The sequence below is a fragment of the Hypanus sabinus genome, chromosome 13, assembly GCF_030144855.1.
Source record: "Hypanus sabinus isolate sHypSab1 chromosome 13, sHypSab1.hap1, whole genome shotgun sequence".
Lineage (NCBI taxonomy): Eukaryota > Metazoa > Chordata > Chondrichthyes > Myliobatiformes > Dasyatidae > Hypanus > Hypanus sabinus.
The window spans coordinates 5,571,351-5,587,048 of NC_082718.1; the positions used below are offsets into that span (position 1 = coordinate 5,571,351).

The 15,698-nt window shown below is 41.8% G+C and overlaps 1 protein-coding gene across 1 annotated transcript in view; it reads left to right on the top strand.

Moving 5' to 3' along the window:
* The window catches only part of smo (smoothened, frizzled class receptor), a 52,749-nt gene that overhangs the window by 32,273 nt on the left and 4,778 nt on the right, over positions 1 to 15,698 (top strand). The window contains exons 6-11 of the mRNA XM_059987020.1: positions 1,855 to 1,978; positions 3,929 to 4,021; positions 5,009 to 5,117; positions 9,564 to 9,749; positions 12,100 to 12,248; positions 15,352 to 15,486. Of these exons, the coding sequence (XP_059843003.1) occupies positions 1,855 to 1,978; positions 3,929 to 4,021; positions 5,009 to 5,117; positions 9,564 to 9,749; positions 12,100 to 12,248; positions 15,352 to 15,486 (796 nt within the window). The remainder of the gene's footprint in view (positions 1 to 1,854; positions 1,979 to 3,928; positions 4,022 to 5,008; positions 5,118 to 9,563; positions 9,750 to 12,099; positions 12,249 to 15,351; positions 15,487 to 15,698) is intronic.

Below are 15,698 nucleotides of genomic sequence, written 5' to 3' on the forward strand. Positions count from 1 at the left end.
ATCCTTCACATAGATTTTTACTCCTCATATGTTACAAATCCATCTAAATGTGCAATGTGCAATCATAGTAATTTATAATAAATAGAACAGTCAATGTAATATGGAGTACACTCAAGTCAGCATGAGTTCATCGGTCTGATGGCCTGGTGGAAGAAGCTGTCCCGGAGCCTGTTTGTCCTGGCTTTTAAGCTGCAGTACAGCTTATCGGATGGTAGCAGCTGGAATAGACTGTGGTTGGGATGGCTTGGGTCCCCAATGATCCTACAGGCCCTTTTTACATACTTGTCTTTGTAAATGCCCCGAATCACGGGAAGTTCACAACTTCAGATGTGCTGGGCTGTCCGCACCACTCTCTGCAGAGTCCTGTGATTAAGGGAGGTACAGGTCCCATACCAGGCAGTGATGCAGTCAGTCAGGATGCTCTCAATTGAGCCCCTGTAGAAAGTTCTTAGGATTTGGGGGCCCATACCAAACTTACTCAACCATCTGAGGTGAAAAAGGTGATGTTGTGCCTTTCTCACCACACAGCTAGTGTGCACAGAGGTCCTCAGTGATATGAATGCTGAGGAACTTGAAGCTGTTTACCTTCTCAACTCCAGGTCCGTTGATGTCAATAGGGGTTAGCCCATCCCCATTCCTCCTGTAATCCAGAATCAGTTCCTTTGTTCTTGCAATATTGAGGGAGAGGTTGTTTTCTTGATACCACTGTGTCAGAGAGATGATTTCTTTCCTGTAGGCCACCTTGTTATTGGCATACATTGTCATGCCACCAAGTTATATATGTTCATGCCTAATAAAGTAAAAACTAAGTAGATATTCCTCCTGTGTTTTTGCTCTTGATTAGGTTTTGGTGTTACAAAATTTTACACTGTCCCCTGGTTTTGGCAACCTAACGAGCAAAAATACTGTTTTTCTCTATTTACTCTTTTCAGTTCCCTCAACATCTAGAAAATTATCATCAAATCACTGCTTAACCTCCCAGATTTCTGGGCATACAACAATTTGTGTGATCTTTCCTCATAATTTAAACCAAGAGTAAAGGTATAATTTTGGTGAATTTGCATTGCATTCCCTCCAAGGACACCAAAATGCTTTCAAATCCCTACTCAGTTACTCACAGATTGATGTTTGTTTGGGGATTGGTTTGGTTGTAACTTACTCCAGATCTTTAGTGATAATAGCTTGTCAACAAAAATGTTGACATTTTTAATTATTTTCTGAACCTACCCTTGACAACTGATCAAATACAAAATGTAAATTTACTTGGCTCTAACGCCAACATTCTTCATTTGAACTGATACTAAACAGATAATTAAATACATATTAGATTGAAAAAGGATGCTGCGGAGTTGATAATGATGACTTGGATTAATCCTCGCTGGGTTTAGTATTTACTCTATAATGTGTGTCACAGTTAGATCCTTGACATATTCATGGTCTGAGTCTGCACCCCTAGAATATTCATACCTAAATGACACTGCAGTAAAATGACTGAATCATAGAGCACGGCAGCATAGAAACAGACTATCTGGCCTGTGTAACCTGTGCCAAGCTGTTACTCTGCCTAGTCCCATCAACCTACATCTGGGCCATTGCCCTCCATACCCCTTCCCAACCATGTACTTATCCAAACTTCTCTTAAATCTTGCAGTCAAACCCACATCCACCACTTCCGCTGGCAGCTCGTTCCGCACTTGCACCATTCTCTGAGTGAAGAAGATCCTCTTAAATATTTCATCTTTCACCCATAACCCATGACCTTTAGTTCTAGCCTCACCCAGCCTCAGTGGTAAAAACCAGCTTACATTTATCCTGTCTAATCCCCTCATAATTTGGTTTGGTCTTGTTCCATAGGTGGATGGAGACTCTGTCAGTGGGATCTGCTTTGTTGGATATAAGGATTATCACTTCCGGGCAGGATTTGTCCTGGCTCCAATTGGACTGGTTTTGCTGGTTGGCGGCTATTTTCTTATTAGAGGTATGTAGCATGGACCTGTCATACAAAGAATAAAATCCAAAATTAATTCAAATCAATTTCGTGATGCTCCTTATTTAAAGTGCCTTAAGGATGCAGTATAGCAGCAGTCGGAGCTCTCTGTCCATCTTCAGTCAGATCCCACTCTTTCAACTAAGTTTTTGCAGTTGTATTTTGACCCAATTTCAGACATTAGCAAATCCCCAGCGGATGATAATTCCTTGGCCAGACCTCATGCAGCAAGACCTACATAATATTTAGGGATGGACTGATAAGTGGCATCATTTGTGCCACAAAAATGCAAGGCAGTGACTAATTTCAATGGCATTACCATTGCCAAAGCCATGACTATAAGCATCCTGAGGGCCAAAAGCTCAAAAGGATCAGGCATATAAATACCCTGGCTACAAAGACAGTTGAGAGCTAGGTAACTCCCAAGGCCTCTCCACCATCTACATCAGGAACAAAATGCCATGCTGTATATTTGAATGAATGAATACAGATGCATCACCTCCATCCAGGATAAAGCAGCCAGCTCATCAATATCCAGTCCTCCATCCTATGCATTTGTTTCTCACATCAGTCAAGCCTGGTGGCTGCAGTGTGTACCGTCTACAGAATGCACTGCAGTTACTCACCTGCGTCACCCTGACAGCACCTTTCAAACCTAATCTCTACCGTCAAGAAGGAAAAGGGCACCAGGTGCATTGCAACACCACCACCCACAGGTTCCCTTCCATGTTGCACACCATCCTGATGTGGAAATGTATGAAATCCTGTAACTCCCTTTCTGTAAGCTCTGTGTGCACTTATTCACCCGTTGGGCTGAAGGGCCTAGTTTGTGTGGTCTATAAAACTACAACACTAAGGACTTAAGCATTTTGAGAAGTTGGTCCACCACCATTTTCTTAAGGACAGTTAATGAAGTGCAGTTAGCGTTGGCCTTGCCAGCAATGCCCAGTTCTCAAAAGCAAAACCAGTTCCACCAATCAGTTAAATCATAGCTTGCTTGTTTACAATGCTATTTAGCCACAGTGGCTGTGTAGCCCTTGACACACTCTCCCAACAAATTCCTGTCAATCTCTGCCTTGTAATCTCGGGTGAGTTCAGCATCTCTGGCTTGATAGGAAGGGTTCTGGGTATCCATTGCTTATCCATCATACTGCAAATTCTGCCTGGGAGAAAAGTTCCAATCCCTAGCAAAAATATTGACGACGAGTTAAAAGCTTTTTCCCCTTTTCTCTTTACACTGACAAAGTCCATATAAGGAGATCTTCACTCTCAGTTCTGAAATATGGCTAGTTTGAAAAATGTGTCTTTCCACAGATGGAAACAGAACTGAAACCATTCAATCCCTCAAGCTATTTCTACCACTCAGTTAGATCATGGTTGATCTTAACTCCATCTGCCTATCTTAGTTCTGTAATCCTTCAGGTTTTAGACAAATAGTTTTATTTTATTTTACTTTATTTAGGGATACAGTGTGGGACAGGCCCTTCTGGCCCAATGAACTGCACCACCCAGCAATCTACCTATCTAACCCTAGCCTAGTCACAGGACAATGTACAATGACTAACTACCCTACTAACCAGTATATCTTTGGAATGTGGGAGGAAACTGGAGCACATGGAGGAAACCCACGTGGTCACAGGGACGATGTAAAATTCTTATAGATGGTTTTGGAAATGAACTCTCAACTCTAAATGCTACATTACCATGGCACCCAATTACTAAGTGACCAATAGAATTACTTCTGAACATCTTAGAGGAGAGCCCCCCCCCCCCCCCCACATTTAACCCTATGGTCCATCCTCAACAACTGCTCTAGGAGGAACGGAGTGTTAGGTTCTTGGTTCTCTTTGCACAAAGATCCTGATTTTCTTTTGATTTACAGAATGTTTCATTTTTAAATTGGTCACTGGCTTATTTCAGCTTCCACTATTTCTTTTACAGGTGTCATGACCTTGTTCTCAATAAAGAGTAACCACCCTGGGCTCCTGAGTGAGAAAGCAGCCAGTAAAATTAATGAAACGATGCTTCGTCTCGGTAAGAATTGGTCAGCGTAAGATCTCAACTCTATACCTTACAGAGTTGCAGTTAGAAAGCCTCTGGTTTCTCTGCTAGGTATGTGGAGCCCTAGAGAGCAAAAGAAAATTATGTCAAACCTCTGTAAAATACTGATTTGGCCACATCTCAGAAATTGTGTCCAATTCTAGTCATTTCCCCTTGGGAAAGCTATGAACCATAATGGACTTGAGCTACATGGATAGACCAGAGACAGAGATAAAAGGGAAACAAGCAATAAAAGGACAAAGAAATCGGTGTTTGGGATAGATACGACAGGTGACTGAGGTAATAACTTCTTCACACGTTGAGTACTCATGAACTGAAATTCACTGATGTATTGTGCATGCAGATTCAGCTGTTGCTTGCAAAAGAGAATTTGTTGGATTCTTGAAGAAAAAAACATTTAGGGCTATGGGAAAAGAGCTGGAGAATAGAACTGACTAAATCAATTTTGCAGTGGGTTTAATCATAAGAATGGAAAGTAACTATTATAGGTAATCTTTACTGGAAGATATTTAATATAGCAGTAGACACGACTTCTATGTCCTCATCATTAGCACAAGTTATTATTCCATGATTCCTTTTTGAAACCCCTTTCTATGCGACTAACACACTCTCCATTTATAACATGGGAGAAAACACCTGAATTGCTCTTATCCATATTTTCTAAGATTACAAAGGTTGACTTGAGGTAATTTCTTGTAATGTTAAAATAAAATTCCCCACCAAGTTCTTTTTCTCGGTCTGCACTGTTGCAGGTAAATGGAAACAACAAAAGGTGATTCTATCTGTAGGTGAAAGAACTCAAGCTTATTGCCATGAAATGAGATTGGCTGCAGTTCTTGATGTCTGTGTGCATGTGTATGTTTGTGAGGGTGTTTACATGTGGAGGGGAAGTGTTTGAATCATTCTAGCTTTGTGCAGATGTAAAACTGTGATGTTTAAATGATGAGCTTTATTTTTCAGGTATTTTTGGCTTCTTGGCATTTGGCTTTGTCTTCATCACATTTGGCTGCCATTTTTACGACTTCTTTAACCAGGCTGATTGGGAGAGGAGTTTCCGTGATTTTGTTCTGTAAGTAACCCGTTCACCTCCTACCCTGTAATGCGTTACTCTTTAGCTACTAGTTATCTACTCAGTGAAGACTTGCAGTGAACTTGGGACATTAATCGCCTGTTTGAGTCAAAGGAGTGCTGAAACTCCTCATTAGAATGCCACATTTCAAAGGTTTAAAGATCATTTATTACCAGCTCTGAAATTCTTCTCTCCAGATAGCCAAAAAACCAAGAAAGAAAAGAACAGCAACACAATCAGCAACCCCAAATCCCTCCTCCTGGCACAAAGAAAAAGTGGAACAGGGACGTCAACCCTCCTTACACAAAAAAACGAGAAAGATCAGGTGAAAAACACAATATAAAACACGTTAAGAGAAAAAAAAGTCTACAGTCTAAATCTATATCCAAAGATCATAAAACCTGGATAACATTCTCAGGGCACTGCAGCTGGCCTTTCTCCCTCCAGCAGTGAGTGATCCCCCAGCAATATAAAGGCAGACTCCCCTCTCTGGTAGCAGAGCGATCCCCCAGTGATATAAAGGCAGTCTCCCCTCTCCAATACCAGAGCGATCCCCCAGTGATATAAAGGCAGTCTCCCCTCCCCGGTAGCAGAGCGATCCCTCAGTGATATAAAGGCAGTCTCCCCTCTCCGGTAGCAGAGTGATCCCCCAGTGAGATAAAGGCAGTCTCCCCTCTCCGGTAGCACAGCGATCCCCCAGTGATATAAAGGCAGTCTCCCCTCTCCGGTAGCACAGCGATCCCCCAGTGATATAAAGGCAGTCTCCCCTCTCCGGTAGCAGAGCGATCCCTCAGTGATATAAAGGCAGTCTCCCCTCTCCGGTAGCAGAGCGATCCCCCAGTGATATAAAGGCAGTCTCCCCTCTCTGGTAGCAGAGCGATCCCCCAGTGATATAAAGGCAGTCTCCCCTCTCCGGTAGCAGAGCGATCCCTCAGTGATATAAAGGCAGTCTCCCCTCTCCGGTAGCAGAGCGATCCCCCAGTGATATAAAGGCAGTCTCCCCTCTCAGGTAGCAGAGCGATCCCCCAGTGATATAAAGGCAGTCTCCCCTCTCCGGTAGCAGAGCGCAGAGCGATCCCCCAGTGATATAAAGGCAGTCTCCCCTCTCCGGTAGCAGAGCGATCCCTCAGTGATATAAAGGCAGTCTCCCCTCTCCAGTAGCAGAGCGATCCCCCAGTGATATAAAGGCAGTCTCCCCTCTCCGGTAGCAGAGCGATCCCTCAGCAATATAAAGGCAGTCTCCCCTCTCCAGTAGCAGAGCGATCCCCCCAGTGATCAAAAGGCAGTCTCCCCTCTCCGGTAGCAGAGCGATCCCCCAGTGATATAAAGGCAGTCTCCCCTCTCTGTAGCAGAGCGATCCCCCAGTGATATAAAGGCAGTCTCCCCTCTCCGGTAGCAGAGCGATCCCCCAGTGATATAAAGGCAGTCTCCCCTCTCCGGTAGCAGAGCGATCCCCCAGTGATATAAGGGCAGTCTCCCCTCTCCGGTAGCAGAGCGATCCCCCAGTGATATAAAGGCAGTCTCCCCTCTCTGTAGCAGAGCGATCCCCCAGTGATATAAAGGCAGTCTCCCCTCTCTGTAGCAGAGCGATCCCCCAGTGATATAAAGGCAGTCTCCCCTCTCTGTAGCAGAGCGATCCCCCAGTGATATAAAGGCAGTCTCCCCTCTCTGTAGCAGAGCGATCCCCCAGTGATATAAAGGCAGTCTCCCCTCTCTGTAGCAGAGCGATCCCCCCAGTGATCAAAAGGCAGTCTCCCCTCTCCGGTAGCAGAGTGATCCCCCAGTGATTAAAAAGGCAGGCTGCTGGGGCTCATCTTCCACATTCAGCTCAATGTTTCAGTCTCCTTCATTGCATTAATAGATGAACAATGGAAGGTTTAATCAGCACATTGGAATTGGACATTGACACACAGCAGTCCAACATTCAACACAAAAAACAAACGTACGAGATGATGAGAAGCATTAGTCTCTGGTGGATAGTCAGAGGCTTTTTCCCAAGGCTGAAATAGTTGCCACAAGAGGGTACAGGTTTATTATGCTGGGGAGTAGGTACAGAGATGTCAGGGGTAAGTTTTTTATGCAGAGAGTGGTGAGTGTGTGGAATGGGCTGCCGGCAATGGTGGTGAAGGCAGGTACAATAGGGTCTTTTAAGAGACTTTTGGACAGGTACATGGAGCTTAGAAAAATAGAGGGCTATGGGTAAGCCTAGTAATCTCTAAGGTAGGGACATGTTTGGCACAACTTTGTGGGCTGAAGGGCCTGTATTGTGCTGTAGGTTTTCTATGTTTCTATAAAGGACATAAAAGAAGTGAACTATATGGTTTCATGATCTATCCAGAAGATGTTGACCAAAGGAAGATTCCCTGCATCTTTTGAAAATTTCTGATCTCGGAAAACTTTCATTTAACTTTAATAGTGAACAGATTGATCTTAAACATAGTAAAAGTTAGGAGTTTGCGTAGCATTTTTCAACATTGGTTTGAATTCATCTTAGCCTGCAGACACAGACTCAGTGAGGCACATAGAATCTTCCTGTGCGCTACCTGTACTAGGAATTGTGTTTCATAGGTTCATGCTGTTTCCGAGTATTCTGTTTACTGGAGGATGATATCAAGAAGCAGCAAGGAAGGAATAGAACTGGAGCTCCTTAAATCTAAATATGATTTACACTCCAATTATCAGTGTTGAACTCAGTGGGTAGCAGGTTGTGGTTTCAGGTTTCCTTTAGAGATCTGAGCACAATCTAGGCTGACACTTGAGCATGAAGACAAGGCGTAAGAATTACAGTCTTACATTTGAGGTAGTAAAATTCAGCCACTGCATGTAAACTATTTGAAAAGCAGGGGTTATGACCTTGGTGCCCTGACAAGTATTTACCTCTGGTAGAGATCACTAAAAGGCAGGTTATGATCAATTATTTCAAAGCTGACTGTGAGTCCTAACTGTGTGAAAATTGACTGGCACGTTTAGACCATAAGACCATAAGATATAGGAGCAGATTTACGCCATTTGGCCCATCAACTTTGCTCTGCCATTTTATCATGGCTGATCCATTTTTCCTCTCAACCCCAATCTCCTGCTTTCCCCCCGCATCCCTTCATCTCCTGACCAATCAAGAATCTTAGACACTACCCCCATAGGAAACATCTTCTCCACATCCACCCTGTAAAGGCCTTTTCACCATTGATAGCTTTCAATTAGGTCACTCCTCATTCTTTTGAATTCCAGTGAACACAGGTCCAGAGCCATTAAAAGCTCTTCATATGTCAAGATGTTTAATTCTGGAATCATTTTCATGAACCTCCTTTGAACCCTTTCCAGTTTCAACATATCCTTTCTAAGATAAGGGATCCAAAACCACTCATAATATTCCAGTGAGTCCTCACCACTGCTTCATAAAGTCTCAACATTACATCCTTCGTTTTATATTCTCGTCCTCTTGAAGTGAATGTTAACATCACATTTGCCTTCCTCACCACAGACTCAACCTGCAAATTAACCTTCAGGGAATCCTGCACAAGGACTCCCAAATCCCTTTGTGCCTCAGATTTTTGTATTTTCTCTGCATTTAAAAAAGTCAACTCTTTCATTTCTTCTACCAAAGTGCATGACTGTACACTTCCTGACACTGAATTCCACCTGCCATTTCTTTGCCCATTCTCCTAATCTAGCCTTCTGTAGCCTATTTCCTCAAAACTACCTTCCCATCAACCTATTTTCATATCATCAGCAAACTTTGCAACATAGCCATCAATTCCATCATCCAAATCATTGACATATAACCTAAAAAGAATTGGTCCCAACACAGAGCTCTGTGGAACACCCCTACTCACTGGCAGTCAACCAGAAAAAGCCCCCTTTATTCCCACGCTTTGCCTCCTGCCAACCAGCCACTGCTTTATCCATGCTAGAATCTTCCCTGTAATACCATGGCTTCATAGCTTGTCAAGCAGCCTCATGTGTGGCACCTTGTCAAAAGCCTTCTGAAACTCCAAGTACGCAACATCAACGGATTTTCCTTTGTCTATCCTGCTTTTTATTTCTTCAAAAAATTCCAACAGGTATGTCAGGCAAGATGTTCCCTTGAGGAAACCATGCTGACTACGACATCATTGTGTTCATTAAACACTTTGAGATAGTCAAATGTATATTCTCTTCCTTCCTAAAATTCAACACTAATTTTCAGTTCACAGAGATATCATTGGAGTTATTAAATAAGATATGACATAATGGACCATTGTATATTATAGCTGGCTATTGCTGGGCATAGATATATTCAGGTACGTATGAATAATTGTTGCATTTTTGTCTATATGTGCTCTGTGGTCTGGATAATATTTATTATCCTGTTTGTAAAATGTGTGTGCATGTTTGTGCGTATAGTAGCTCAACGCACACATTTGGTGGAGTTTTCATATTTGATTGACTTTATGTTTAATTCTGCAGGTGCGAAGCCAATGTTTCCATTGCTGAGCAAACCAACACGCCTATCCCTGAATGTAGCATCAAGAATCGCCCCAGTCTCCTGGTGGAAAAGATAAACATATTTGCCATGTTTGGGACAGGTATCGCCATGAGCACCTGGGTATGGACCAAAGCTACAGTCTTGATCTGGAAAAGGACATGGCTAAGGTAAGAGAATTCACTTTGGCATTGTAAGATGGTGGAAAAGTTAAAATTACTGCAAGCAAAAGTGATTTTATTGCAACTTTAATGCGCTGTTATCATGTCTGGTTACCCTGCTATCCCTCTTGAAGGATAAATAATTTTGCTAAGAAAGGGGATGAATATTCCCAAAGTGTCCTTTGTCTCTAAAAGCTCTTCAATTTCTGAATAGGTCCCCTTAAATGCAACATTCAAATAAATCAGTGTTGATCTCCAGCTCTTTCCTGATTTCCATAATTCTTCAACATTTTTGCCTAAGAATGAGTTATCTCAGTTTGAAAAATTTCATTTGATTCCCAGCCTTAACATCCTTCAAGGTAGAGAGTTCCAAATTTACCCCACCTTTTATATTGACAAGTAGTTTCTAACCTCATCCATGAAAGCCTAGCTTAAAATTTAATGTTACACCCGCATCTGGATGTTCCCACCACAATGAATAGCTTCTCTTTGTCTTGCTGGCTGACTTATTTAATTATTTAAATCATTCACTTAAATTACCCAATAATATCCACACTCAAGGAATACAACCAAATCTGAGAAACCCATCTTGATAATTTAACTGCCTGGTGACTACTTATGTGAGATCAAGATCCTAATAATGTGAAGAAATGAACCACAGCACAATATTCTATACTTTCTAATGCTAACACCATTAATCAGCCAAACATTAGAGGTCTGAATAGATGCTTTGTTCACTAGTTAAACAATCAGAACACCCTGTTCTTAATATTTCATTTCAGTAATGGAACATGCACAATGTCATATACATGGATGTCTGAATAGGATGTTTCTTCCCTTTTCCTTCTCTTCCCTTTTTTCCATGGTCTTCTATCAGAATCCCCCTTTTCCAGCCCTTTGTTTTTTTTTATCAATATACTTCCCAGCTCTTTACTTCATCCTTCCCCCTCCTGATTTCGCCTATCACCTTGTACTTCTTCCTCCCTACCCGCCCCCCCCCCCCCCCCCCCACCATCTTCTCTTCTTTTCCAGTCCTGATAAAGGGTCTCAGCCCGGAACGTTGACTGTTTACTTTTTTCCACAGATGCTTCCTGGCCTGTTGAGTTCTTCCAGTATTTGGTGTGTGTTGCTTTGAATAGGATGTTTGTTAATTTTGAGAAGCCCTTGACAAAACAGCTAATACCCTTAAAGCAGGTTGTCAGAATGGTTGAAAGAAAGCAGGTAAAAATAAAACATGCTGAGTACGTGACAGGAAGCTTCAATTTTTAAACCATTTCAATTGGAGGAGATGGGAGAGACGGAGAAAGAAATAATCTGACAAAGATTTTTTTTCATTGATTTAGACAAACAATAGACGGCATTAATTACACTCAGGAAATAATTGCACTCAGGAAAATACCATCAAGTACGATGAGAATTTTGTGGTAGTTAATAAAACACGAGACATTATCACAGGTTAGGACTATGTTTGGCTTGACATGTACTGTGTTAGAAAAGATTTTATACAGATACTCTGTATAGGATTGATCAAATCACGACTGTGCTAAATAAAAGACAATAAGTAAGGTCTTTTATGAAGAATCCATGATGAAGTCAGGAAGATACAAATTCAATTAAATCCTATCAATCAACGTATTAGTGGAGTGAGGCTCCAAGATATGATGAATTCTTCTGGAGGGATATTTTAGCAAGATTTTAAATAAACCATGCAACTGATACTACACCTTCTTCTTTATTAGACCTCACCAATATTACTTTCCATTGAGTTCATCCTCCTGAATGATGATTACCTCAAGGGCATAGTAAATCAAGGCCATGCACCCAATCTGATAAAGATTGTTAATCAACTCATGGTGGAACTTTTCCTTTTGCACTACATAAGTGAAAGTTCCCACTGCCAAGAAGCTCCCACCATTTTGTGTTTTACAGAAAAGATTAAAGGTTTGATATCCTGATTCTGAAGGTGCAAGTTATGTGAAATGATCTGTGACATGGCTTAGACTGGATATAATGTCTGAAGTTATAGCAAAACGAACTATTGATAAGGACAGCTGTTGGTCAGTGGAGTTTTCTCAACAACTCCACCCTCCCACATCTCCTGAGCCTCCTTTTCAACCTGAGTTGAATGTCTTCTTATTCCCGCATCTGCCCGTACATTCTTCCTGTGACCGTGTGGCTTTCCTCTGGGTGCTCCAGTTCCCTCCCACATCCTAAAGGCATGTAGTTTAGTAGGTTAATTGCTCACATAGGTGTAATTGAGCGGCATAGACTTGTTGGGCCAAATGGGCCTGTTACTATGCTGAATCTGTAAATAAAATTAAAACAATTAAATCATTTTCAAAAATAAAATTACTTTCAGAATTATTGGCCGAAGTGATGATGAGCCAAAGCGAATCAAGAAGAGCAAAATGATTGCCAAAGCCTTCTCAAAGCGAAAGGAATTACTGAAAAACCCAGATAAAGAACTGTCATTCAGCATGCAGACTGTCTCTCACGAAGGCCCTGTGGGTGAGTACTCATTCTACATGAATTTGTTCCATTGATGACTAATTAAACTGGAAGTTCTCTGTAGGTTCAGGCAGCATTAGAGTTAATGTTGGACTCTAAAGCATTAGAGTCCTTTGTCAGGTAATATTTTAAATGGGTTGGAAATGGGCTGGGGAGGGAGGAGATAGTAAAGGTTGGTGCCAAGAAGGAAATAAGGGAGCAATTAAATGATGGAAAGGAATAAGGGACAAAACAAAGGGAGGTGATCATGGCCCAAGACAGGAAATGAAAAATTTAAATAAGAAGCTGTAGACGTCAGCAACAGTTGTTACCATAGCTGGTAAAAGCTGTGATCTGTGTGGCTATACGTCTGAAAAGATAGGACAGGTGAAATGAATCAGAAGAGGAGCTGCAGTTCCTTAAGCCTTTGTTGATCTTCATTGAGAAATTAAGCAAAGGTGAGTCTATGCAGGAGTAGGACAGAGAATTAAAATCTCAGGCAATCACACTTGCATTCTGCCCGAGGTTAAACAGTGATCTGCGTTTAATTCTGTTTTAGAGCAATCACATTATGAACAATGGATACAGTATACTAAATTGTAAGTGACTTTGTTTAACTTTGTTGGAATATCTTGGGTCAATAGACAATAGGTGCAGAAGTAGACCATTCGGCCCTTTGAGCCTGCACCACCATTCTGAGATCATGGCTGATCATCTAATATCAATACCCGGTTCCTGCCTTGTCCCCATATCCCTTGATTCCCCTATCCATAAGATACTTATCTAGCTCCTTCTTGAAAGCATCCAGAGAATTGGCCTCCACTGCCTTCCGAGGCAGTGCATTCCAGACCCCCACAACTCTCTGGGAGAAGAAGTTTTTCCTTAACTCTGTCCTAAATGACCTACCCCTTATTCTCAAACCATGCCCTCTGGTACTGGACTCTCCCAGCATCTGCAACATATTTCCTGCCTCTATCTTGTCCAATCCCTTAATAATCTTATATGTTTCAATCAGATCCCCTCTCAAACTCCTTAATTCCAGCGTGTACAAGCCCAGTCTCTCTAACCTCTCTGCGTAAGACAGTCTAGACATCCCAGGAATTAACCTTGTGAATTTATGCTGCACTTCCTCTACAGCCAGGATGTCCATCCTTAACCCTGGAGACCAAAACTGTACACAATACTCCAGGTGTGGTCTCACCAGGGCCCTGTACAAATGCAAAAGGATTTCCTTGCTCTTGTACTCAGTTCCCTTTGTAATAAAGGTCAACATTGCATTAGCCTTCTTCACTGCCTGCTGCACTTGCTCATTCACCTTCAGTGACTGATGAACAAGGACTCCTAGATCTCTTTGTATTTCTCCCTTACCTAACTCTACACCGTTCAGATAATAATCTGCCTTCCTGTTCTTACTCCCAAAGCGGATAACCTCACACTTATTCACATTAAACGTCATCTGCCAAGTATCTGCCCAATCACCCAGCCTATCCAAGTCACCCTGAATTCTCCTAACATCCTCATCACATGTCACACTGCCACCCAGCTTAGTATCATCAGCAAACTTGCTGATGTTATTCTCAATGCTTTCATCTAAATCGTTGACGTAAATCATAAACAGCTGTGGTCCCAATACCGAACCCTGTGGCACCCCACTAGTCACCACCTGCCATTCGAAGAAACACCCATTCACTGTTACCCTTTGCTTTCTATCTGCTAACCAGTTTTCTATCCATGTCAATATCTTCCCCCCAATGCCATGAGCTCTGATTTTACCCACCAATCTCCTATGTGGGACCTTATCAAATGCCTTCTGAAAATCGAGGTACACTACATCCACTGAATCTCTCTTGTCTAACTTCCTGGTTACATCCTCGAAAAACTCCAACAGATTAGTCAAGCATGATTTGCCCTTGGTCCTGAACAAAGGGGAAGAGTGGAATTGAAAGAGGATTATTTGTTGGTGCTTGTTAAAAAAGAATTCTTAGGGGCCGCAGTCATGCTAAATAGGAAGGCCAAGGCTGAGTAGAGTCTAATTAGACTAGGCTTCATTCATTAACCAGTTCAAAAAATGATAGAATCATGGATCCTATTCTACAAGCCAGAACAAGTTTACCTGGCTAAGTGCCTTGGCTTTGATGAAATTATTTTGATTTCAGTTGAATAGATTTACCTCGGATTATCCATCTGTGGAGTACAAAGAGACATTTTACAAATACAGGAATCTGCCTGCCCTTGAAACTCCCAGTTCAACAACCCTCACTCCAACTACCAATCTTACTTTTGTCCTATTTGTCTAACCATCCTAACCAGGAATTAGCTTCCCTATCCCCACATCCCAGGCAATCTGACACTATCTCCTCCAATCTGCTATCCCACAGCAAAAAGCACTTCTGTGTTCGACTGTAATCTTCTATCCCTCCTCAAAGCAAATTGGCCTCCAACTTCCAGTAAGGGGCTATACTATTGATGCATTTAAACACAGGGATTAGAAAAAAAGAGTCTTTCTCTTGTGGATGGTGTTTTAGATAGATAGATTGATAGATAGATACTTTATTCATCCCCAAGGGTGAAATTCAACATTTTTCCAGTGTCCCATACACTTATTGTAGCAAAACTAATTACATACAGTATTTAACTCAGTATAAATATGATATGCATCTAAAATCACCCTCCCAAAAAGCATTAATAAATAGCTTTTAAAAAGTTCTTAAATAATTTGTACAATTTGTATAACATTGTATAAACATTTGTACAATTGCTATAGAAGAAAGTAGATTAGTAAAAAGAACTTCTGGGTGCCTAGTTCTAAGCAACAACATTACGAGGGTCAGGTGGCAGGAGTTTCACATAAGACGTATTAGAGGAGGGAAAGGGAGGATTAGCAAGCTTAATCAATATCTAAAAGACATCCTGTGTTTTTAGCAACACAGACAAAATGCTGGAGCAACTCAGCAGGTCAGGCAGCATCTATGGAAGAGAGTAGTCAACATTCCATGCCGAAACCCTTCAGCAGGCCCTAAACGTTGACTGTACTCTTTTCCTGAATGCTGAGTTGCACCAGCATTCTGTGTGTGTTGCTCGGATTTCCAGCATCTCCAGATTTTCTCTTGTCCTGTATTTTTAGCTGGAATCAACTTTGATCTGAATGAGCCATCTGCTGATCTTTCATCTGCTTGGGCTCAACACATAACCAAGATGGTGGCCAGAAGGGGAGCCATTTTACCTCAGGACATTTCTGTCACTTCAGCAGAGACACCAGGTGAGTTTGCCACTTTGATAAGTCAATTAATAAACCTACGTAACTTTTAAGTACTGGTACAATTTTATCAAAACAGTTTAAACTTTAGTGGCTTGTGGCAAATGGAGGGAGAGATACAAAGGCAGTAGTGCCATATATTATTCAGCTGTGATACTGAACACTTGTGCTCCAGAATGTGGTTGGCTGTTTCTCTTTCAACACTGGAATTTATC